This window comes from Acanthopagrus latus, chromosome 15 (genome assembly GCF_904848185.1).
Source record: "Acanthopagrus latus isolate v.2019 chromosome 15, fAcaLat1.1, whole genome shotgun sequence".
Taxonomy (NCBI): Eukaryota; Metazoa; Chordata; class Actinopteri; order Spariformes; family Sparidae; genus Acanthopagrus; species Acanthopagrus latus.
The window spans coordinates 26214968-26241845 of NC_051053.1; the positions used below are offsets into that span (position 1 = coordinate 26214968).

A 26878-nucleotide genomic window follows, 5' to 3' on the forward strand; every position below is an offset into this window, starting at 1 on the left:
CCTGTGGGCAGAATGCACAGTGATGAGATGCAGTCTGGCACCGGGAAGAGAACGAGGAGAGGGGAAAAAAGATATGCGGCAGAAGGTGAAGTGATTGAAATGAGATTACCGGAGAGATCTTACCTGTGCTGTGTGTCCGATCATCTCTCCGGTCTGTCATCAAGGAAAACACAAGCTTGCAGAGAGTTTGTGTTTCATTATCACAAAGAAACATTTACACTGAATGAGTATCTGCAGACTGTCAGTTCACTCGGTGTATTTCAAGGTTCATTTATTTGTCATTCTGCACGATGAAATGAAGGTTGTCGTCCCTGAGTGTTACACAAAGTTCAGAGGATGAGCTGAAGAGTAATTTCTTCTCAACTGCAGCTGAAGTAACAGAAAACAGTGAGTGTGTGTTTCCTCCTGAATGTATTCGAGGCATAATTTCATAATTTCATTGCTGCCGTTGTTGTTGGTGTGTAGTCGTTAATGGCGTCATTTAAAGTGTGAGTCCGCTGCTGTAACGACCCAGTGGAAGTATTAGATGTGTTTTATTAAATATCAGCTTTTATTTCTGAAAATTGAGGCCCAGCTGCTACTTCCTGTGTCTCGCTGATTAGCCCAGAAATCTCCGTCTACAAAGATTTTGAAAAGTTTAAAACTCTCCTCCTCCCTCCCTCCATCCCTCCATCCATCCTCCTCATGTATTCTTTCTCATCTTCGAGAAGGAAAAGTAAAAAAAAAAGGAAAATGGCCATAATTAAACAGCATTTATGTCTCCGCTCTCCACAGTCTCAAATGCTAATTGGTGACACCGCAGTTCAGCTTTGTCCAATTACTCCCAGCTCTCGCTCGCTTGATTAGCAATCCATTTCTCTCTCGCTCTCCCCCTCGCTCTCTTTCCCCAAACAGAGGAGAAGCTACTCGGCACTAAGTGGCTCATCAGACTCCCCGAGCTCACCCACTTCATTTCAAAATAACCGTCCCTCTTAACGTTCACTTCCACCATGAGTCTCTCTACGGAGATTTGAGTCTTTTTCTTTCTTCACAAATATCTTTTATTTGTTTACAGCTTTTCAGGTTTTTGAGTTGCTTCATTATTTACACACACACACAAAAAAAAAAGAAGCAAAACCCCCACAGGCTCTTAGACATGGAGGAGCAGGAGCGATGTGGGTAAAGACCAACTTCTGCAGTTGAAGCAGTTGTTTTTCCAGAGGCAGAGCAGCCCGTGTTTATTTTTTTTCCTAAACAACTCAAGTCAGTGTTTGTTTGGACCTTTTGCGGTGGGTGGATGGGTGGAAAATCACGAAGAACAAAAAATAGTAGCGGCCAGAAGTAGATGAAAACTGGGATTTGTCCTTCAGGACAGAAGAAACCAGATCAGACAGAAGTAGCAGAACATGCTAATGTAATTACATAATTACTAAAACTCAACTAGGACTTCATACATGGAAGAAATGTAGCAGTTCACCCTGCGTCTGAATTATTCAACATTTTGTCCTGGTAGTTCCAGCTTTATAACTTCTTATCAAGATTATTCTTATTCTATAAATTTCCAAATCATTTCGCTTGTGGCTTTTCTTTTTTTTTTTTATATTATTCCTCTAATTTTGAGACGTATTTATATGAATACAGTGATGTCAGGTGCAGAGTATACGGTGTCCAAACAAAAGAGCAGGCCAGGAGTCTGCAGGGTGCCGGCCCAAAAATCACAAAATAGCAAATTAAGTGGTCAGCGCTCGTAATTAAGTGTGTAACACTTTTAATTATAACACCAGCAGAAATAAACTCAAGCTGCAGAGTTTCCTCGGGAACCGTCCAATGAAACAATATCAAATAAAAGTCAGTAAAGTAGTTGTAAAAATAATTAACTTGTGAGAAGAAACATGTTTTTCTGTTCTTGCAACAAGCAGCACGAAAAGCTGCACAGGGAGAAGAAACTTCAACCTGAAAAATAAGAACAAAAAGACTCTTGTGTTTTAACAAAGGTCACATTTAATCAAAAGTTTTTTTTCCTATCATGTTGAAATTAAATAACTAGCTGTGTTATGTATTACAGGAGACAGTAAACCAATTTGAAATGCATTACTTGTGTGTTTAACCCTTGAATAATAAACATTTGTTGACGCGGTCGTTCTCTTTACCTTTACATGCAATAACTGAATAAACACAAAAAGCCTACATTCATTTAATTAAATCAGACTTTGTTATTTGATTTATTCTCACTGACCCAACATGGTGGAAAAACTCATATAATTGAATTTGCTTGTAAATGAAATATTCAAATTCAGTGTTTTAGGCAAATTATTTTGTATGAGTGCAAAATGAGGCCCAGTGGACACAGACTGAGTATCCTGAGGGCTTTTTTTATGAATACACATGATTAGTTTACACATTTACATACATGTACATGCTGTTCTGTTGTTAGCGTGTGTATTAACTGACCACTAATCCTGGTTGTTGCAGCAGTAAGAAATATTTTTGCATACGACTCACTTTTCTTGATGTGTGGATGATTTGATTGCTGTCTACAGGGAAATGTGACGCACCGTTGATTCAAGGCTCACAAAAAATGTTTAAAAAATCTCGTCTAGTTTTTAGAAAGCGGTCCGGTGTGGGGATCGCTGGTTTATTAGGATGTTTAGACATGTAAAGTGGCAATCTGGTTCGCGGGCGAGCTTCAGACCACTTCATCGTCACATCCTTCTTATTCACTGACATGAAGTTGGAAAAAAGTCGGCGATCCTCGCGGTGAAAAAACAGATAATTTCGACCGTATAGGAGGAGAAGCGGAGAGTTGATCTGCTGCTTGTGCAGATGAAACACAGTTTCCCACCGTGTGCGTTCTGTGACTCATGTTCAACGAATAGCTTATTGATTTTTAGGTTTGGCCGCTGGGGGTCAGATGTTTCACTGCTGTGTTCTCCTGCGTGTGTGTGTGTGTGTGTGTCTTTGCATGTTGTCTGTTTAAACCGGGCCACACACACACACACACACACATAAGAGTGCATGAACACACTCTCACGTGGACCCTGCCTCGCTCTTTCCCCGGTTGTTTAATCAGTTCGATCTGTTACCTGTAGCCGGACATTCAACCTGTCAGGAGGCTCAGTGGAGTGTTAGCAGACCCACAGGACACTCCCAGCCTCCCTCCTCTCCCCCGTCTACCTCCTCCTCCTCCTCCTCCTCCTCCTCCTCCATCGTCCTTCCCCCTTTAATGCCTCGGTAATAGTAACAATTAGCCACTCTGCTCCATTGGTTAGATGGCCTCGCTCGGGCCCTGTGGCCCATTAATGGGGAGCTGAGGTAATACAGGCTGGATGGAGAATCGCGGGGCTGATTGAATTTTGAATCCCAGCCAGTGGAGGGTTTTTAAAAAAAGGTACGTTTGGAAAATGGAAAAACATTTTGGAGGAGTTACAGAGTGTATTTGCCTTTCTGGTAATTGTCTGGGGGAATATTCAGTGGGGGCTCTGACATATATCTAATTTTTTGGCCTGTGGATCTTGTGGATGTAAAAAAAAAAATGGAAGTATTGTGAAAATAAAGGTTTATATTTCACTTTAAAAACAACAGACAAAATAAGATAAATTGCTGAATTAAGTGAATGTTGCATAGAGCACATTTAAACACAGAAAACGTACCTGACTAAACAGTTGAATGATGAAATCCCTCCGTCACTTCTGGCCCCTAACTTGAGCTCCTGTCCAAATTTACTGACACGGGAAGAAGCACACGTACGATAGCACGAGGGAACAGGTAAAGGTGGGGAGGCATCATAAAAAGTGACCCATGAAACAGGTTGAATCATCTCTTGAAAGTGCTCATGCCTCTTTATTGGAAACTTTTCATACGATCTTGAAGAAGTCAGCAGTTGGAGTCTTGAAACCGGAAGTTTTTCATCCACCAGCAGCAGTAATGATCTTGTCCTCATCATCACCGGAGGGGATTTCCTGGTCGTGGCGTTGCGTCTTGAGAGGTCGACTGTGGACTGAAGAGGTCGTGGCTGCAGCCTCTTCAGCAGACTGGGTCTGAAAATGTCACGCTCATTACAGCAGTAATACCCTTTACAATGCTGTCATCTTCACATAGAGACACACAGGAGGACACACACACACTCTCACACACACACACACACAGATGCATGAAGAGGAGGATTGTTTCGGAGCTGCTGTCCTCAGCAGTTTCTCAGGGACTTCCTGTTGTTAGGTCTTTGGGTGCGCTTGTTTTGAGCTCTTGTCAGAAGTTCTGGTTGAGAAAGGAGCTTTGTGTTTGGCCAGATAACTTTGCCCTCCAGACATTGGGACTTAGAGGCTTGTGTGTGTGTGTGTGTGTGTGTGTGTGTGTGTGTGTGTGTGTGTGTGTGTGTGTGTGTGTGTGTGTGTGTGTGTATCAGTGTGTACATGGGAGCTTGTTCTTTGTTAGAGAGCATCATGTCGCTTGTTGACCTCGTGCCGCCCTTTGCTGTCCTGCGATCCCCAGCTGCCTGTGGTCACCGCGGTCTTGAATCTCACCACAGATTTCCCAAGAATGTCTTTCTCCTTTGTTGCCTTTGCTCACCGAAACACTGAAGCTTGAGGGCAGTAAATTAGTGTGAAGATGTCGCTCTGTGGCTGTATTGTGGTTGTGCGATGGAAGGTGTTTAAGGACAGCTACAAAGTGATGTCATACGCAGATACTGGACCCTGAGTAGAGATATGTAATGTGGAGTAATTATCCAATGATTGCATGATTGTTGTATTTCCAGAAGGAGAACTACAAAGACACTATAAGCATGAAAAGCGTGTTTCTCGTGGGTTTTTCTTTTAATTATTGTTTGATTCCGTTTATCTCTTGTCACCCAGAAGCTTCCTCTGTTAGTTGTAAGCTCCTGATCTTTTGACTTGCGCCCGGCTAAAAGATTAAATACGCCTCGAAGAAGAGAGCGGCTCAACCACCTGCTTATTTTCCCGTCCACTTAATGTCAAGCGTTTTTACAGGAAAGTCCAGAGATCAGGTCGTCAGGAGCAGAAGTGTTTGAAATTGTTTTCCCTAACCAGTGAGATTTATTACATGCATACTGAGGTTGTGTAAGAACGTGTTTAATCATCTCTCTCTCTGAGGCAGCTCGATCGTGACAGCGGCTGCCGAGCTGTATTTACTGTATTCAGACTCCAGTAAGTCTCCTGAGACCACACAGGTGTCAGGACAAGTTTCTTGGACGGTGATTTGTTGGCATCTCATGCAGGTCAGATTTAAACTCTTGCTCGCTGTACTTTGTCCGCTGAGACTGATGGTACAGAAGCAGAAATTGTCAGCTATCCCTGCGTCGCCTCTGAAATGATACAGACACGACGTTACTAACCCTTCAAAACGGTTGGTTTCCTGCAGACTGAGGTTTTTTGAGGCTCCACATTGATCTGAAAAAAAAAAAAAAGAAAAATGACCACAAATGTTTTTTGGTAAGGAAATGTAGCCTCATCCAACAACAGTTTGAAGATTGGCATTAGAAGAGCGATCATTAGAAGAGACCGAGCCAACCCCAAGGATCGTATCTGGGCCGGGCTCGACATATTTTGATGGATCAGTCCGACTAAAACAAAGCCAAACAACAACTTGTTGACCTATTTAACTTCCTGTGCCCTCAGCTCAGATTCGAGTGGGCAGGTCTGTGTTAGTGGCGCATCACGTTACATCTTTTAATAATCAGGATCATTTATGAGTCATACTCAATTTGAGCTGCCTGTGGGAACGATGAACACGTTAGAGTCCATCCTCGATTGTTAAAGCTCTGTTCTGGCTTTCTCCTCTCTCTCAGACAGTTTTCCCTCCTTCTCTCCTGTCGTCCGGGTGTTACTGTGACTTGAATGTTGGAGAGGGATGGCAGGTTGACGTGGGGGGGAGACACATTTTGGTCGTTTTGCTGACAAAGGAGAGGACGTCCTCCCTGGTCAGAGTGTTATCTCTCATCTCTCTTTCTCTTCCACCATAACTGTTGTCATATGTCAAAACTTTTTTTCAGTAATTAAGGTTAATTTCAGGAGATATTCAGTGTCAGTGTGGGGTTGTTGTGCTTTCTGTAGCCAAAGTTTGTGAGGGAAGAAGCTTCACTCTGTGATGGGGAGACTTTGTGCTCCAAGAAAAAAACAATTTTCCAAGTTTTGAATCTGAGGGCTGTTTGGATCGGCACCTGTGAGTATCAGATATGCAAGAATTAGCAGTAGGACCGGTTGTCCAGATTGTCTTTAATCAAGAACCTGAACGCTGATCCAGCTCCTGATCTGCAGGCCGGCGCCCAGCCTGGTGCCGTCAGTGTGTGGATGTGAGTGTGTGGATGGGTGGAAGAGAAGGCACAGTTGTGAAGCCTTTTATCTGTTAATGTAGGAAAGTGCAGCTTTAATGCCGTCCATTTACCACCGAGTGAGGCACAGCTGTTATTTCAGTGTGTCAGATACATATTTAGTCTCCATTTAGTTGTCAATTATAAGCGGGACTCATTATCAGCAGTCACACAATTAAAGGACTGTTTTTAGGGGCTGTAATGAAATCAGAAATGTGTCTCCACTCCACAGTAGAAACAAAGGAACTGACTCATGACCCGGTGCATCATTACGTCGTACGTTTTAGTGTCTTTTGTTTGCTCTACGCAGGAATCATTGATTTCTGATGGATTGATGGACTAATGCCATGTCTCTGTCCTCTCTCCAGCTGTTTCCTGTCTCTGTTGCTGGTTGCCGCCGTGGTTTGGAAAATCAAACAGACCTGCTGGGCCTCACGACGCAGAGAGGTAGGATGCATCATCATCATCATCATCATCTCCTGTCTGGTTGTGTGTTTCTTAAAGTATCAGCGTGTCACAGTATGTGTGTGTGCGATGTATGCAGACGTTTGCGTACAGTACATGTTGTCAGGCGCTCCGCTCTGCTGCACATAAGCTGTTTGATGCAGCTGCCACATCGAGGACGAATGTAAATATACACTGACGCATCCCCCCACCCCTCCACCCACAGCTGTGAAGGGTGGGTTAATGTCACCAGTCCTGAAAGAAAAAAAGAAAAAAAAAAAAAGGAGAAGATCTCTCAGCTTAACGAGCGTCGCTGTGACGATAAACAAGGCCATCCCCCTTAATTAGTGCTCCTCATGAACCAATTAACTCAGACGAAGTGATGCTAAACGAAGTGGAATGGAGTGATATATCACTTAAAGCCCCAACAGATGCCGCCTCATTTCATATTTACTCCTGACCCGTCCCCATAGAGAGACACACACACACACACACACACACACACACACACACACACACACACACACACACACACACACACACACACACACACACACACAGTTTATACCCGTTATCAATTCACCAGCTTGACTTGTTTTGGGGTCTTCTTCTTCTCTGGCAGTCTCTGTCTCACTTGTTCAGTGTTTTTTTAAAGATTTTTTTCTCAGTGTTTTGTGTTTTTGTGTTTGAGTCATCAGGGAGGAATCAGTGTTGCTCATGAGCAGTGATGATAATATTCTGTTTTTATTGGTGTAATCCGCACATGTTCCAGAGGGAACTATTGTGCTTAAATACACTTGTTGGTTTGTGATCCTCTCCCTTCCTGCCACTGCTGCTGCTGACATCATGCAGAAATCTCTGCTGCTTTCATGTGCAAATTAAGTTTCAGTATTTACACGTACAAGGAGTTTTTAACAGGTTATGATGCAATCTCTGTTTAATACTGATGTCCCTGTCTGACGTACATAACGAACATCAGCGAGAATATTGGCTGTTTCTATATAGTTCATCTGTATGTCTCCACATTTCTCTCTGAGCGCTGGTGTCTGCGTCAGTTTTTACAAAAACAAAACAAAACAAAAAACCTCTCTGCTTTTCAGAAAGGCTCTGGTGACGTCACTGTCGCTCTTTTTCCGGCCTAGGAGGAGATATTCAGTACTCTTTGTCACGCACCCATCCCCACTCTGATGTCCCGATGTCAAATAAAACAATAAAACACAAGATATTGTTGTCATAGAGACATGAGGCACGTGGCATCGCTCGCAAGCTCTTCATCTCAGCGCTTCTTTCTCCCCGAAGAAAATACCATGTGTTACAATCCCTTACTGGGTCTGAGTCACCAAAAAATCAGACACACAGATTTACAGCACAAAGAACAGAGGAGTCTATGTTTCTATATATATATGTATGTGTCCGGTATTAAAGAAGCAGGAGGAGATGTATCTTGAGTTTTTTGTTGCTATTTTTTGTTGTAATAGCTGAAACTCAGGCAGGATTGACAAGGGAAGAAAAATAAAAGGATTGATCGAAGAACGAAAACACACAAAAGAAGCTAAATGAGCATGAGTGAAAATATCAGCTTGAGTCAGTTGCTTTCGGGTTGTGAGATAAAAATGGCCGGTCGAGTGTTATTAGCTTGGGAGGGACGTCGCTCTGGTACTTTAGCAACAAAGCTTCCGGTATCTGTCCTTCCTCTAAAGCTCGGCCCGGTGATGTTGGATGTCTGCTGGTCGGTGAGAGCGAGCGGTTACTGTAGCAACAAGTAAAGCTACCTGACCAGAGTCGAGGAGACGCTTATTGTTTTCCAGGTAGTTACCGTCTCTAAAACACCAACAAGAATACCTACACAATCACTTTAAGATGAGATGATCCTGTATTTGTCTTGCTGCAGTTGTTGGGCCTGGTGGTGCTGGACGGGTGAGATATAGAGCTCTCTCTGCAGGGCTCCCCAGAGTGTGTGTTGGCTGTCGTTCTGTCCCCGAACGGCTGAAGGTTGATTCTATACATGTTTGAACAAAACAGTGACAACTGACATAATCAGCCTGATAAAAAGGTCGTATACATGTGAAATAAACCCATTCCTCTGTTTGCACCATGAACAATATTTGTCTCCTGTATTTGTTCGTGTTTCCGGTGTAGCGAGTGATACCGCTCCGTGATGTGTGTTGATCCACCTGTGACCTGACGAGCGAGGTGTTTGTTTTGCCTTGTTTTCCCGCGGCGGTGAGGAGCAGCGCCGGGCTGCTGCTGCTGCTGCTGCTGCAGGCCGGCCGACGCTCAGCTACATTATTTATGAGCGCCAGCCTCATATCACAGCAGAACCGCAATGCTGCATTTACTGCACAGTTGGTTTATTTACCCAGACTTCCTGCTATGTCGCTCTCTCTGTCTTTCTCTCTCTCAGTCTCTCCCTGTTTTGTCCTGAGGGCTGTTTTTTTTTCCCCCATCTCTCCCTTAGGATAACAGAGGATCTAATAAATGGAAACTCTGCCTTCGAGGGAGAAATCATCACTGCAGGAACTCTGACGATTAAACTTTTACTTTCTTTCCATCATTTTCTACAGCTAATGTCCTATTTGAATTGAAATCAGTTTCTTTTTTTTTTTTTTTTTTTTCTCTCCACCACATAATTAATTCATCATGAGTGGCACGAAGTGTGATCTTTCACTCTCAGGCAGCTCAAGCAGTGTCTGAATAAAGAAAGAAGAGAAAACATTTAATAGATTTCACTGAGTAATGGTACTCAGTCTCAGGGAGACCGTGACATTTCAAAAAAATGTATTTAGTTCATTTTCTTCACCAGTCAGTTGTTGCATTAAAGAAGCTCTTTCTGGATTTGTCCTTTTTTAGCTTCCCTAAAGAATGTCACCAGTGAATCGGACGGCTGCGAGCCGCCAAACCACAATGTAAGAACTATGTTAATGAGCCGAGTGCCAGCAGAAGAAGCCCGTTAACCCAAACAGGAACACGGCCTGTTGCAGGCAACAAGCAGACAAATGTCTTAAAAATGTCAGATTTCACGTCTGGCGTCATCGCGGCTGATATCGATGTTTGCAGTCACACGACCTTTGATTGCGGCTGCGTGGGAATAAGAACCGAGTTTCGCTTCTGGTTGTGGATCAGGAGTGTTTCTCCGTCTCTATAAAAAATCTCTTTAAATGCGTTTCCATCAGCAAATATTTGATTTACAGGGAGTGTATCTTTTTTTTTGGTGATGTCTAATATATATTTTCCATCTCATTAGGCTGCTTGTTGATAATGATATACACACACATATTAATTTTCCACCTAATTGCAGACACCGTCAAATCTTTCCTGAGCTGAAATGATGATGCCGGCTCTAATTACGATGGCCCACTCCTTCTGTCTGGATCTTGAGTTATTTCGTCTGTATTTCCACAAGTTTGGTTTGAATCTGAGCGGCATCGTCTCGTGGTTTTAGTTCTTAACAACCATGAAAATGTGAAGGATGCATGGAAGTATGAGGGCAGTTGTGTAAATGGAGGATACATGAGGCTTTAGGCTCGACACATAACCAGATTCTGAATTTCTTTACTCTGGCATGAGCCGTTGCTTTACATCGGAGGGAGTGAATATGACAAACCTACTGTCGGTGCTGCGTGTCACTTTGATTTAACACCTTGCTGCTGAACTCAAAGGTCGACAGGCTCTACTCTGACTCTGTCTGCTGGTGACTTTTCAATGGGCAAACAATGAGAAAACAGGCGTCTGTGTCGTTTTTCATTGGTTCAGTCTGTAATTGAACTAAATCACAGGTTTGTGGACGGTCAACTGTGGCGATTTTGCTGCTATCTGGGGCCTTGTTAATGGAAACCTAAGCTACACCTGCCTTTTCAACCACGAAAGGTAATATTTCCTAAACATAATCAGACCTCAACCACCGAGATCGTAAAAACTCACACGTCTGTTATTTATGACTGTGCTGATTTTGGTGTATTCAGTTCAAATTGTTTCTACTGTTGGTTGTTGAAGTTATACACACAGAGAGACACACACACACACACACACACACACAGATGAAGAGCCTTTTGATTTTTCTACCTTCATCTCTTCCTTGTAACCATCCCGGCCCCACTGCGCTCTGCAGGCTCTTCTCCAGCAGCCTCACTTAGCCTGCACCGCCGAGCGAGAAATTAACAATGCTAATCAATGAAGCCGAATGTCGTGTTTTTTATCATCTGCTTGTGTTGATGTATGTGCTGCTGGGCTGATTATTACGGAGATAAACTGTTGTTGTCAGGTGGCTCGGAGGGGAGAGACGGTCAATACAGGCAGATATTGTTGTTGTTAATATGCAGGAGCAGTTATTACTGATCAGCCTGCGTGTGAAGCTTTTTTTTTTATTCGATGCTCCGATATGACCGCACAGGAAAATGTCCTACATTTCCAACAAACAAACTAAAAACTCTCTTCATCAGATCTTTGTCAGGTTGAATATCTTTAAAAAACAAACACAGGTGAAACATCGAGGGTTCAGCTGCTTCCATGGCCGAGTCATAAAGGACACCAAGAACTGTATCCGTAGAAAGATTGGTTTATAAAATCATTTTTATTCAAGTCAACTGTATGTTTGGGATTATTTTCCGAGTTTTTTTTATAGATGCCAGCAACACTGGCAGTCAATCAAATTCTGTCCATATTTACAGGACCATCGTCTCACTTGATTCTAGGGATATTATTTTTTTGGTTTCTACAAGTTTTTACGAGTTTTACATGTTTTTTTCAGTTTCTGTGTGACTTACAACAGCAGCAGATCATCAGTGTTATTGTGCTTCAGTTTTGGACGGTCACATCTCTGTAGTTATCAGCATTGTAATTGCTCTCAATGTGGACGACCATGAAGACTGTAAACTACTTTTAATTTATTCTTTAGTCTGTGTTTGTGGAACCCGTAGTGTGATTACAAAGGTTTTGGTCCAGAAGCTGCAGCAGAAAAGCTTAACCTCACTTGTTTTAATGTTTTTTTGTCAACCCTTGAACAAGCGTTAATGATTGAAATATTAAAAAAAAAAACGGGACGGGACGGAAATTGTCAGGTAATTTAATCCACGTGTGGCGAAAGAGTCACATTAATCACAAAGATTTGGGCCTGTCACGTGTAATAAAACACACACACAGATTTGACATCCGCTGCCTTTAATTTTTTTGTTAATATTTTTGAAGCACAGGTTCAAATCATGGCTGCAGCATCATGTTGGCAGGTGATCCGTCTCGCTCTGGCAGCTCCTGTCCCCTTTAGGCTGAGCTGTCAGATCTGCAGCACAGCTCACAGATACCATCCAGCTGTTCAACACTTACAGCTGCCTTTAACTAAAAATAAAAGAATAAAGTTTGCGCTGACACATGAGGATTTGAAATATTAATGTGTCAATATCAGTTCTGTGGGGTTGAAGCAAATAAAGTAGCTCTTTCTTCGGCGCGTGGCGTGAAGAGGATGGTGTGCTCGCTGCTCTCAGGAGAGCTGGTCCAGAGGGGGAACCGCGGCAGAAGGTGAAAATGGGATCTCTTCACTGTTAATTATGGATCACAACCAGCCACAAGACTACAGAGAACACCGAGTATTAATAGAACCACAGCTTTATGTTAATTGCTTTTTTCCTCACACTCCTCTTTTTCTTTTTCTTTTTTTTTTTTCGTAACCAACAATCATTTTTGGATATGAGATCAAACAATCAAGAGCTACTTTGAAATTCTAATGCTGATGCGCAGAGACAGCCTGCGCAAGATGTATCTGGTTTTCCCCCCTAATAGGGTTGCCCCTCTGAAGACTGTGTGTGTGTGTGTGTGTGTGTGTGTGTGTATGCATGTGTTGGGGTTTGGTGTTTGCATATTGAAGCTAATATTGCCTCTCGGCTGGATAAATAAGTCAAAAGACAAATGAAAAGCTGGAGAGACAGCCAGCCAGAAGGACAAAGATTGAGGTCCTCTCCTCCCCCGTCAACTAGATCAGATCCATTTTTCATCGCTCTTCTTCTCGCCTACCTTGAAATCTGTCAGATGAAATAACTAATTTAAAAAAAAAAATCTCACTACACAAACTTTTGGCCTCGTCAGCAAAGCGGAGACTTGTTTCATAAATCTGTGTGAATGCTAAGCAGACCTTCAATATTACAAAACTAATTTATATGTGTCACTATAAGTCCTGAATTTTCTTAATTATATCCTTGATGTTTCCTGTAATGACATGTAATGATGGCGTACACGCCCCTGAATACATCTTTACATCACTGCAGCGAGCTCAGAAGTTAAATCGCAGGTCGGCTAATATAAGTTTGTCTGCTGCTGTTAAGTTAAACTAAGAACAGAAACATGGAGGAGGTAAATGGGTGAAGAAAATAAGCAGAAAAAGAGTTTCGAGCTCTCATGTCCAAAACTTTTCACATCTTTTTTTTCAGGAAGCAAACTCAACATTTCCGAGTATTCAAGGGCCAAACCCTGAAATTCTGGCTGGTCTTTAGAAGATTTTAGGATCGAGCCGTCCAGCTGGATGAGCACGTCTCACAACCACAGAAGTTTGTTTTCTCTGACGGCAGCTGTATCATTGTTTGAAAATCACTGTGCAGCCACCGACCGACCGCTGAAACCTCTTGGTGGCTGCACGCTAAAAGGCTGAGGATCCGGGTAAACGAGGGGAAAACAAAATGCAACACAGACGTTATCAAGCTTTTATGGGCATTAGTAATGTTTATAGACGAAGCGGTAAAAAGCTCCTGTAATTTCAAATATAGTCACTTTAACAAGACAAACTGCTAAAACGTCTTTTCATCTCAAATAAATATGGTAAAAAAACAACAACAATCATGCCTTCAATGTGACCTAATATGAACATGACTGAACACGTTGATATATAAAAACAAAAATTAATGATTATTTGAATCTGTGAGCGACACTTTCAGTCATCAGCTCCGTGATGAACACACTGAAATGTCTCTCTGCAAAACTTTGTTTCTGCTTGCTGAGGTTGTCCTGAAATTCACCTCACAGGCAGATGTGACGCCGCGTTTCTCATCTACAAGTTCTCCTGAGGACTTTGAGTATTTTGCAGCGCGGCCAGCTCCGGCCTGCTGAAGACTCAGACGGGCTTCAGTCTGAGCAGATTACGCAGATTAGATGAAGCTTGCTGTCGGCTGACGGCGCCTCCTGACCTCCGCTGTCTCCACCGTCCTGACAGCAGCTTCCACTCTCACATTCATTTTCTTAAATTAGATGTTTGCGATCCTCTTGCACGAGGCAATTAACATATTGTGTCATTTTTTTTTTTTTTTCCCCCCCTGCACTCATTAAGGAATTACACTTGGAGATGCTCCACTCCACCCTGAATAACAGGGGGGTGAGAATTTGCAGCTTAATGAAGAGCGCTTGATTAAAATTTAAGTTTTAAGGCTGTTTTGTTGGTTTGGACTTGTCAGCGCTGCGCCGCATCCAATAAGCCGGCTTGTGGGGCTAATTACGCTGCTGTAAATGGTTTCCCGAGGTCTCTTACAGTCTAATTTCAACGGCTCGATGATGAGTTAAGGTACTTAAGTTAATTTTGATGAAAGCTCGTGCCAGAATTATGGAGTTGTTAAGCCAGAATCCTTTTATGAGGACAGCAAGTGGGCAATTTTTCGACATAACCAGTAGAAACGAATAGCTAACAAAAAGTTAAAGCAGCTTTCTGTTCTTTCCTTTCTCCTTCTCCGTGTTGTTATTAGATCTCTGAGCTCTGCAGAGGTGATGCTGTGCTCTGATTGCTCGGTCCTTGGCGACCACGCACTCCAATCTGCAGCTGGAGAGATTAGCATGCCTGGACCAGTGAATGCCAGAAGCACTTGTGTATGTCTGTGCTGTACAGTATATGTGTGTGTGTGTGTGTGTGTGTGTGTGTGTGTGTGTGTGTGTGTGTGTCTCTGAGTCCCCCTTATTTAGCTTGGCATTAATCGCGGTGGCAGATTAGTAGACGAGGTTTAATGTGGCCAAGCATGGCTGGATGTCTGTGGAGGGCCGCTGTGCAAACAAATCAAAGGGATGAGACGCGAACACACACACACACACACGCACACACGCACACACACACACACACACACACACACACACACAGAATCACGCACCGCAACAAGCCGCCGTGCTGCCTGTGCTTTAACCTCAGACCACAGAGACTTGTGTTGTCACATTAACAAGCTGGCCACTGTACAAACATACAGTTTATAACTGCAAAAAAAAAAAAAAAAAGTGTTTACCCTGAAGGGTACTTAAAAGTGTTTACTCCACGATGAGTTTTCCATAAAATCAGGAGGTTCAGACCAATGAAACAAAAACACATTCCTTCTTTTGATCAGCTTTTTTAACAGCACCGAGGAGGTTGTGTTTTTTTGTCTGTTTGTTGGTTGGATTGTCAACAGGATTACACAAAAACCAGTGAACGGATTCCCACAAAACTTGGATGCAGGATGGAGGATGCAGGATGCAGGATGCAGGATGGAGGGTGGAGGGTGGAGGGTGGAGGATGGAGGATGCAGGATGCAGGATGCAGGATGCAGGATGGAGGGTGGTGGATGGAGGATGCAGGATGCAGGATGCAGGATGGGTCTCGGCCCAGACTAAAACACATCACCTTTTCTGGTGTGGATCCAGATACAGGGACCACATTTTTCTCACTTTCTTTAACAATGTCAGGGTGTTTTTTTTATCCGTGTTGCGCAGAGAGCCGCTCTAAAATCCCATGGAGTCGCTGTTTACAGTATCTTGTGCGGCAAAATAAAATGATAAACATCCATAACACCCCGTCCCCTCAGCTGAATATTAAAGTTGTGTTTACTCTCTCGTCGAGAATCCAAAAAACCCCAAAACACGAGAAATGTTTAAATGTTAATGACGCGTCGCTGCTATCAGCGCGGCCCAGGTGACCGCTGTCGCCGTCGCCATCGCAGATCCAGATTAGCTTGAAGGTGGCGGCGTTCAGAGAGGAATTTCATGCGTGCCGCCAGCAAACTTCAAAAGAACCGAAAATGAGAGAGAGGCAGCAGGGGGGTCCTGTTGTGGAGGCAGGAGTGAAGAGATGCCGAGAGAGAGAGAGAGGAAGAGGAGGAGGAGGAAGAGGAGGAGGAGGAGGGGGGAGTTTTTGTGAGGGACACAGCAAGGACATCTCCCTGGAGCCATATGGTGGTGGAGAAGGTTTTATACGGTTGTGTTTGTCTGTCTGTTCAGTTTAGGATTTTTACCGGAAAGCGCTGCAGGCCGGCCGTCTGTAATAATAGATCTCCCTCCCTCCTGTTTTACTACCCTCACCGTCTCTCTCTCTCTGTTTTTCTGCCTCTTCGTTTCCGCTGCTATCACAGAAAATCTGCTGGCGGTTGTCAGTGTGACTGATGGCCGGCGTTGACTCGCGGTGGGGACGGGTACTCTTAGTTTTTATTAATAACTCCACAGCTCAACCAGTGGTTTGACTCCGGGAACCTTTTCACTCCGCCGGCTGTTTGTTTTGTCCTTGTGTGCGCTGACGTGTCCGTGCACATGATTAATGCTGGAATCACGGTCAGTGTGTGTTTTAGTATTTTATTTCTGAAAGTAGAGACTGAATGACATTTTGACACTTTAACTGCACATATTGTAATAAAGTCTACATAGCTAATAGTTTGGGACAGCTATATTCATCAATTTTGAATTTAATTAAATGTGATGAGTGTGTTCTTAGAGGAATGCTTTCACAATGTAAGATCGTTCCCAGTAAGAAACTTGATTTTTAACACACACAATTCCCAAATAAATACATATAGAATTGACATAATTATGTTAATTGGAAGCTTTTTTCCATTCAGTCAGGATGGTTGTTGGTCCTGCATTCAACAATTTATCACGCCACTTTCTCGGCTTCGAGTCAGAGTGAGTTTGAACTGTCTGCCGTCCATTTCATCGATGTGCATGTCTGACTCGATTCACGACACTCACGCAGATTTGATTTGTTGATCGGAATCACGTGAGTGATTTACAACACGTCCATGACGAGACAAGCTGCACCGGTTGTAATAGAGACGCTGTGGGTGGCAAAATGGAATAATTCTCGATGATTCATCAGTAAAATGAGCAGATGGGAGACGTCGGGTCTGGTAGAGATCTTGGATGGATGGAGAGGGATGGCAGGTAGACAACAGGACATACTATTGTCATTTTGCTAACAAGACAGTCAGCTTCCCCCTAAAATAAAACACAAGAAAATCAGCTTAAGAAGTCACCTGGACGTTGTACAGTAGAAAGCAGCAGATCATTTTTCCTGAAGCTGATGATGGAAGAAGCTGTTTGGAAGCAGGAAGTGTCACTCTGCACAGACCTGATCAGGCATCTGGGAAAGATCTGTTATCTATGTGGTGGCTCGAGTTGACGTCACAGTACAGTTGTTAACTTTTCTTACTTTTTAATTCAGGCTGTATTTCAAAGTCAGTGCCGACTGCGGGACGTCTGAGAGTTTTTAAGCAGCAACATCCGTTTGGCAAAACTTAGCTTGTCCACCTCCGACTACTGCCGAGTCATTTGTCACAAGAACGACTGCAAATTATACCCTTTCACACTCAAGACAAAAGAAAGGTGTTAGTGTGTAATGTGTTTTATTGTACCCAGTGTGAAAGCGGGTGTAAGTTTCCTCCACACAGCAGAACGTCAGAGACGTCTGTCTCTGCTGTGGATCATCTGTGAACCTCACGTCATATAACAATGTCCCAGTAGCCGACATGGTGCTCTACATGTAGAAAAGCGTTGCACAGATCAAAGCTAAACCTCCGGAGAATGTTTCGAATTTAAATTGTATAGATGCTGTCGGTGCAGCGGAGCCCAGGATCTTAAAGCTCCATCTCTTCACACGGGGCCAGTGTGGGAGTGTGAGTTCGGGGACGTGTTGCTAAACATATCTTTGTACTAACGTAATCCTTGTCCTATCATAAGCCAGTGGACAATGATGATCCTAATCCCGCTCTAAGAAGCTTTTCATAAACTGGAGGCACGCTCACACACTGTGGTGCTCCTGCAGAACTTCAGATGGGAGCTGTGAAGTCTACTTTACCTTCCTGAATCTTGGATCTGGATTTTAAAAAGTGTTGTAGACTTACTGCAGGTTTGGTTCCTGCAGTCAAAGACTGGAAGTGAGCTTTGAAGTGTCAAAAAAACCCTGTAATGCTGTATTTGTTTGCTTGGAAAGTTGTATTTCAAATTCAAGTCGTTCTTAATGACGTTCTAAGTAAGATGTTAAACACACATAGGACTCAAGAAACATTCTCAATAAGCCAATTTAGTGCAAAATGATTCATAGATGTTTTTGTTGTAGATTAATTTGCACGTAATATCTGTTGATATCAGAGACATCTGATTTAATAAGTTCATAAAAGTCCTACAGATTCATGTTTTTCAGGTGTAAATGTGTCTAACAATCGTCCGACTGCTCACACAGCTGAAGGTCAACATGGAGGTGATGCAGCTTTTAGCAGCTTTTTCAGTAAACGTCTCAGTCAGCACATGAAACCTGAGGATGAGCGTCTCCACGTGAGCGCAAAGTAATTCTGCATCAGTAGTTTAAAGCGGTGTTAATGGTGAAGATTTTAGAAAAAAGTCATGAATTTTTTGTTGGAAGTTTGACCTCCTAGAATACCTGAAGCTTATCTGAGATCATGTCTGATGTCAAATTCATACTTTCAACTACTCACTGCTGCAAGTCCAAGACCCGATCGGGTCTGCATCCCTCGAAGTGCGAGTCCTTCAGAGACCTTGTTAACCTCATCAGCTGTTGTTAAATGGGACGGTCGAGACTTTGGAGCATTTCCTGGTTGCGTCACCAAATGTTTTACCCTTACATCATGATTCCTGCTGCCCAGGCCTGCGAAAGTGACGATCTACGCCACGCGATGTCGCCATTTTCTCGGTTTCTTTCTTCTTTTTCGGGCGTACAAAGAATCTTGGGAAATAGAGGTGCATCCTCCAAAAACTCCAGGAAAAAGAAGGAGTGTTTGTGTGCTGCATCTGGAGGAGTACTGGAAAATATTTCTGTAAATGTATTTTACAGGAAGAGAAGATGGTGTTTTGTTTTTCCGAGTATATGTGGAATTATTTTGACATTTATTTGGAAAGGGCCCAGAACAGATCTGGAGACTGATACTGGAAAATGTCTTTGTATTTTATTTATAACCCTGCTTCTGGTACACATAACTTTTTTTTGTTTCCGTCAACACAGCCATCTAAAATTTAAAGTACAAACCTCAAAGTTCATAATGTTGTAACGTTGCTTCCTGATACTACAAAATACTAGAGCAAGAAAGTTTGAACAAGTGCTGAGTTGCAGAGCAAAACAACAACATAAACACATTTTTTTTTCATTAATGTCTGCAAAGTTTTACATATTCACACAGAACTCCCTCTAACTGTAACCAACATGCAGCTGATTCCTCGAGTGCAGAAAGATCTCAGTCCAATTAACCGCTTACACGAGAAATTCTTGATAAATTTGTTTAGGAAGCCGATTAAAGTGAGTCTCATCTGAACCCAGCTTCATTTCAGATACCTGAACAAATATCATTCTGAATATTAGAGGAACTCTGTGTTTTTACAACGAGCTGAAGCCAAATTGCTTGTGGGGATTAAACGAGAGTCTGTTCACACACAAAAACAATAATGAGGTTCGTCCGTGGAGAGAGCGGTTTGCATAACACGCACAACGAAACGTGTGAGTAAATTATTTTTACTGGTGCGAGTGAGTTTAAACTGTTTGTTAGATTAAGGCATTCAGACAAATCCACTATCGCATCTCTGCCTAATCATTCAAGATAGTCTCCCCGCTGAGACGGACAGAGCAACAGAAAACAGAAGACGGCAGACATGAAAAACACAGAAATACGATAAAAGCACCATGAAAAATACATGAAATGCACCTGATGCGTACCAGACAAGTTTTACACACCACAGCCCCCTTTTTCTCTGTTTTCTGCCCAATTTTGAAACATATTTGTGTGTTTCTGCTGCAGAATCAGCCCTGTTTTATGAACCGGCAGTGAGATCCTTGTTAGCCAGAGTAACTAGAAGACACACTGGAAGGTATAATGATATTCACTTCACTCTATCTCTGCTCTGAGGCTAAACATTGCATTCAGCGCTGTGCGACCCGGTCAGAGAGTTGTTGAATGAGGTAATTTCTTTCTATTGTTACACCCCGTCCACCGTCTGTGTTCATGAGGCTTCCTCCCCGAGGCCGTCTGCGGACACATTTGCATTTTCCTACTCAACCGAGGCTTCCTTTTGTGACCAGAACACTTTGTAGTCCGCAGCCAACACAGGCATACTAACTCAACTCACTTCAGATGCACACCGAAACACACACCGAAACACACACACACACACACACACACACACACACATACACACACAGCAGCAGGATGCACAGGTGACTGGACTGTGAGACCTGGTACTTATTTAAAGTTCAACATCTGAGTCAAAGCTTTGTTCTAGGGTCGTTTGGCCCATCGTCTGTGTGTGTGTGCGTGTGTGTGTGTGCGTGTGTGTGTCTGTGTGTGTGTGTGTGTGTGACACACTGTCAGCTGGGAATCACAAACAAAGGGGAGATTTCATCCACAAGCTGTTCACCCTCAAACGAGTAGCTTAGCCAGAAATATCAGCTTGTACTCTAAAGTACAAGAAGAACCAAAGCAATAACTGATATGTAGATGAACCCTTTAAATTAAAATCTCATACATTATTTAGTGTGTGTGCTGACTTTATAAGGTACTGCTTTTATTCACTGTTGATAGGAAACGTGATAGTTGCAGGAAACAAAGTGACGGAGGCGAGCTGCAGCTTTACTTCATCTGTCAGTGCTGCGATAACCTTAAAGCACGACTGCTGCAGCGATCAAACTGCGATGGTCTACTCCCTAAACGGTTAAAGCGGCGTTGTGTGCAGGCGGCGTGGTCAAGATGAGTTGTTCCCCTTTCTGACTCTTGTTTTCTGTTCTTCTGTCTCGATACATGGCCTCATAAAAATCATATCCAGAGAGCTTTGTTAAGACATCTTTGCAGGTCAGTGACTGCCAGTTAAATGGCGTAAAGGAAGGTGTATTTTTGTTTTCCAACGAAATAATGTTTGTTGTAAGATTTTGGTTGGTGTGTCAACATTAGTTGTAGATGCTCAGGCACATCTGTGGCTGCTCGGCTGCTTTAAACTCATCATACATTCAAAGTCGATCTGTGTTTTCATATTTCTTTTGAAGGATGGTCACAGTGAACACGATGTTCTCATGCGTTTTACACTGTAACTGTAACTAATTCAAAGTACGGCGCTGTAAATCGAGTACATGTAATTAACTAACTCTGAACAGCGGGTTGAACGTTCAGTAACTCTTCCAACACGATTAATCAGACTCAGTATGAACCCTTCCCTGTGATGTTGATGATGGAGGAGACAGAGCGCTCTTGAATCTAAAGTTAATGGACAGGAGATCCGCGAGGTTGAAGAGTCAGCACAACATGCTCTCTGTCTCTCCATTAGTTATAAAACACACACAGCATCTGTGGGAACCGGCAGGCTGGAAGCAGGTACCTGACTGTACGGACCCGCTCACACCGACCGACACAGAACCACTCACACTCAGATCGAACGCTCCTCAGAGACTCGGCTGCCAGAAAGTGCAGTTACAGTCTGTAATTAGAAGAACGTCTGAGTGGAGTGAAGCGTCCGTCCGTCGCTTTCTTCCTCCTCGTGTGTTGGTCCTGGTCCAATCTGCTTTACAGCTTCTAACTGTAGCGACAAGTAGAAACGAACATGCCGTGTAAGCATGCAGCTGAGCAGAACAGCACCAGCACTGACTCTCAAGAATAAAATGCCGTGACAGGATCATAAATAAAGAGTTAAACAGGTGGGAAGAATATCAGTGTCCAGCATGAACACTTGTCCTCCTTCTGTTTTGCATTTAATGTTGCTCATGATTTTGCATTCAAGAATCATCCTTTTCCTTGATGCATTTATAAGGTGTTGAAGTGTTGAAGCTGTTGTCGTCTCGTCTTCCAGGCAGACGTCAACGACTTGAAAACTAATTAAAATAAGACTGAAGTTCGACTGCGGTCGACGAATCAGTTTATTCAGGATATTACTTTGCTATTTTGGTGCATTACAGTCAATAAATAAGGGACAAGCCAAGCATGGTAACTGGGTTAAGTTAAGAAAAATATATTGTTTTTATGGCAAATAAACTGTAGTCATGTTGCAGATGAGGAGCTCGCCAGTCAACAAAGACACTAGAAATAATGTGATAATATCTAGTAAAAAACAGTGATTGCAGGTCTGTGAACAAGCTATCGCCCACACAAAATGTTCTCAGAAGTTTTAAGGAAGGTTTTTTTTTTTCCCCTGCACTTTTCTTCTGGCCTTGCTGAACTGTTGGACTGGTCGGATCAGAGTACAGTCTTCACGTCCTCCCTGCTCGGCTGTAATGGGACGGAGCCTCTCTCTGTCTGAGTGATTGGTTCAGTAATGTAGGCAGAGTGCTGTGGTGGCAGGGTAATTGGCCGTGATTTAAAAACCCTCTGATGGTTTAAGTGGGAATGCAGTTTGGCAAATTAATGGTTCTTAATCGAACATGTGTGAATGGTTTAATATGGCGGAAAAAGACTCCACTGAGGGCTTTAATAGGGAGCAGAGACACTTTGGACCCTTCATTTAAACCAAAACGACTAACGGGTCCTCAAACCAAAAAAAAACCCTCCACAGCTGAGGGTCCTGTGTCTTCCTGTTCCTCATGTTGTTTTATTTTAAATGATAATTCAACTTTCTGTCAGTCTGTCAGCGATGAAAACCATGTTCCATGTGTAACTTGAGTTATTGTTGAGGTCATTTGTGCACAAAGCCTTTGTCAAGTGTCTCTTGCTTACTTCTTTATTTATGCAAAAATGTCTAATATTGCAATATATATGAGTCCAAGTATTTACACAGTGTGAGGAGCTGGAACCGATTTTTACTGGATAATGAAAACAGGTTGATACTAAAGGTGTCCCACTGAAGTAAACTCTTCAAAATCCCATGTGAGTGTTTTCTGGCGCAGCCTCGCTCGGCACAGTCGTTCTCTTCAGGCCGTCGGAGTGTCGATGTTTCTCTCTGATTACCTGAGAAGGTAATTACGGTTGTGCAGTGGAGAGAGAAGCAGGTGAGCAGCAGAAGCTCCTTGACTTCAGACCTCAGTGTTTTCCATCTCTGATGTTCTGCTTGAGGGAAGACGCTGTGAAATTAGAATAACGAGGACAGCAGCGGCAGCAGATGGACTTAATAATTAGTGTATTCAACACACTCGCACAGACACACACCTAACTGTAATCTGTGTGTTTTAGGGGTAATTTGAAAAACCCTCAAATTGTTTCTTCAGCGCTGCATTTTTTGATTATAGCCTTGATTCTCCGCTCTTCTATTTGTTTCCTTCATTTTTATTTCCTTCAATCTGTATCTGTTTCTGCTGTCTGCGTTTAATTGGGTTTCGGGGAGGATATCATCGCTAACATTAGGCGGGTGATGACAGTATTTTTACTAATCGCATTTTGGTTTTGTTAACTCAACAATCTGGCAGATTAACTTCAACACTTGCACAACAACATTAAAGAAAAGAGCTTGTTTCCATCTGATATTCTCAACTTTCACAGGGCGGGGGAAAGTTCGACCCGCATTTTAAAATGAATAGTTAACTCCCCGCCACTTTTACATTGTTGACAAATCAATATAATGAACGTGTGTTCACTGCTCACTTTCACTCAGCTGATTGACACGTCAGGCACCCCAGAGACCTTACCTGAGGTGTGTCACAGACAATCACAATGCAAGGGTAGTTTTGATAGTGTCGTGTTTCTAACTCTTACTCTGCAGACCCACTTTCTGTGTGTGTGTGTGTGTGTGTGTCTGGGATCCTGCCTGCATGTGGGGATGAAGAGCAGATAAAGAGTGCAACTGTGCAGACTAGTGGAAAAGTCTCCAGGGGCGAAAAGCCACTACAATCAACCAGACGGAGATGACATTAACCCCCCATCGGGACACAGGCCTGGGTGTGTGTGTGTGTGTGTGTGTGTGTCTGTGTGTGTGTGTGTGTGTGTGTGTGTGTGTGTGTGTGTGCTTGTGTGTGTGTTCTGATCAAGTTAAACCGCTTTCATCCATCGCTTTTTGCGTCATTAGCTCAAAAAAGAGGGGACTTTCCTGTAACACTACAGTGTGTTTGTTTGTGCAGATATGTCTTCACGTGTGTGTGTGTGTGTGTGTGTGTGTTGATGAATTTGATGGTGTTTTCAGACAAATGCTCTTTTAATCAAACACTTGAGTTTCCGCTTTCTTTAATTATGCGAGACTTAATGATGCGTAGAGCTTTGTTGTCTTCATTAAAACAAACGCTCGTCCTCTGTCTCTCTCTCTCTCTATCTCTCTCTCTAAAGTTCAACTCTTCAAACTTTGTTCACCACACGTCTAATAAAGAGTGTTTTTTACAGAAAGAGGAGTCGAAGGAAATGAATATTAGAGGAGGAGGACAGAAGAATTGACAGGATGAGAATGAACGGTGTTGAAACACGTCCACAGCTGAGCTATGAAAAGCTCCAGAGCCGGTTTAAATTTAATTTACACTTTCGGCAGCGACAGAAGAACACTTGAAGAAAAAAACACCACAGATGGAAAAACTTCTCCTTTACAATCAGAAGTTTAGGCAGTAGTTCACATTTTTACTCTTTGTGGGATTAATCAGATGTCTCCAGGATAAAATGTCAGCAGTTAACATTTCTGCAAACCACCAGCACGTTCGAGGGTGACATTCGTACCAAACGATGCACATCAAGTTCTCATGATCTGCTTGTTAGCTCAGTTTCAAATCAGGATGTGAAGGGATGCTGATAAATGGCCAACTGCCGTTAGAGTCACACAGCTGGATTTGGAAAAGGATGCTTGGGGATTTATGTCTATTTTTTGGGGACCAAGTGTTGTTGTTTTTTTTGCGTTAATCTGACCAAAGCATATGCACAACATCGTGAACAGAGAGAGATAAAAAGTTAATTGTTAAACAGGTTCAGTGTCGACTTATCTGTGTTTTTTGCAGAAATGTACGATGAGAGGAAAGAGGGAAGGAAACATTAGTGTACGAGTCAGTTAAGGCAAGAAAGAAAGGAAAAAAAAAGTGATGCAAAGAAAGACAGAATAAAGACAAAGCCAGTAGAAAGAGAATGAATAAGACAAAAAGAGACAATGAAAGGTAAAAGTAGATAATGATGCTGAGCAATCGGTGTTAGATTAGACACATTTAAAGAAACTCTGACCTGAGCAACTGTTTTCAGGCAAGAAGATGAATGGGTCAGAATGATACTGGAGGAGGAGGAGTGTGGAGGTAACACGAGGAAAACACTGTCAGAGAGCGGAGAGGACAGAAACTCAGTAATTGTGTGATAGAGAGAAGGTGTGGACGAGACGAGCTGCTGCTGTGATTAACGAGACGGTGAAACGGCCTCAGCCTTTACACGGAAAACCTTCTGGGAGAAAGTTTGTATTAAGTGTCGATAGTGTACAGGTACTTTTTTAAAAATGCTTTAAAACATTTATACACGGCTGTGAGTAAAAAGGTTCCCCAGCGCTGTGCTGGTCGCGTGTTTGTTTCAGCCTGTTTGAATCGGTGAAAGTGATGCATCATCCTGGTAAAATGGGCCATAAAAAGAAGCAAATATCCACAGGGTTCACATCTCATCCCGCTGCTGTATTCAGGCTGTGTGAAATGAAATGTGCACATTAATCACACAGCGAGGTTTACATTTGTTTATTCTGAACCAAACACAAGTATTTTATCCCCTCAGACACATCAGACATATTCCAGCTGTTGCCACTTTAGTAAAAGTCCCAAACTTGACTTATATACGAATTTTGACATGTAAAATTAGCGGGCTGTCCCTTTTTCTCGCCAACAAAACAAGCGATCACGCGGCCTGATGTATCCTCCTCTGATGAGGACGTTTCCTCGTCTTTCTTCCTCTCTGTCTGTCCTTCTCTCTCTCTCTCTCTCTCTCTGGTGTGACCTGTTCGTTAACAAGCGGCCGCCTCTCATTAAACAGCACTAATGTAACTTTTAATGAAGCTGTCGGCTGGAATTACTGGTCAGTAACACACATCCACACACACCTCCACAGAAAACACTCCAGACAAACTTCGAGATTGAAAACAGTCTCATTATTCTCACAGTCACTGTTGTGGTTACTGTCAGCGCCGTTACTGCGGACACAATCTGACATCGTGAAACGCCCGGGTCGCCACAGAGCCACTTTTAAGTTGTGACCTCCAGTTAGTTCTGTATTTGTTTTGCTGCGTTTCATTTCTTAATCCAGTCGGCAGTGTGGAAACTTCACACAGCCTCAATTCGCGGTAAAAGCCAAACCTCTAACATTGTTTGCTTACCGGTAAATGGATGAACCTTCGTATGATCTTAAAATGTCTGTTTCTTTTTCCTCTGCACTTCTCTTAACTACTCAAACAATTTTAGACTTGAGGTCAGTGACGATGTATTGGAGTCTCTCTAAATTGAACATAAAGCCACTTCTCCAGCCCTGTTTGCGGCCAAAACATGATGTTTTCCTCAACGTAACTAAGTGGTTTTCATGCCTAAACATAACCGGAGCATCATCACAGTGCGGTGAGAAGAGAAAACCAATGTGAACGTTGAAACATAACGCGCAAACTTATCTGTAGTTTTTCATAAACTTACTTACTGCCATCATTAATTCTAGGAATTATGTTGATTTTGTATCTTGGGGAGTATTCCAGAGAAATTTTGTTGATCCACTACTTCTATGATATTATTATTAGTAGTCAAACTCAGTTGCAAGTTCAGTTTTACTGATGGACAGGCTGAAAATATAAGTAGTACCTCAGAGGGACCCGTGTCACGTTTTCTCGCACATTGGGCAAAGAAAATTATATATATATATATATATATATATATATATATATATATATATATATATATATATATATATATATATATATATATATATATATATATATATATATATATATATATATATATACTAAGATTTGTATGTCTGTTTGACATAATTAAACTAGAGAACATTTTGCAGTGGTCTGTCAACAATAACACACATA

General features: G+C 42.6%; 1 protein-coding gene across 12 annotated transcripts in view; it reads left to right on the top strand.

Moving 5' to 3' along the window:
* Positions 1 to 26878, top strand: part of atrnl1a (attractin-like 1a) — a 221588-nt gene that overhangs the window by 128101 nt on the left and 66609 nt on the right. For 7 of the 12 annotated variants that reach the window (XM_037124440.1, XM_037124441.1, XM_037124439.1 and 4 more), the window contains one exon: positions 6673 to 6751. In XM_037124440.1, the coding sequence (XP_036980335.1) occupies positions 6673 to 6751 (79 nt within the window). Of the gene's footprint in view, positions 1 to 6672; positions 6752 to 7848; positions 8163 to 8448; positions 8557 to 8639; positions 8822 to 9206; positions 9346 to 13164; positions 13243 to 26878 lie in introns of those variants that run through there. The other 5 variants (XM_037124446.1, XM_037124447.1, XM_037124445.1 and 2 more) reach the window with 5 other exon arrangements.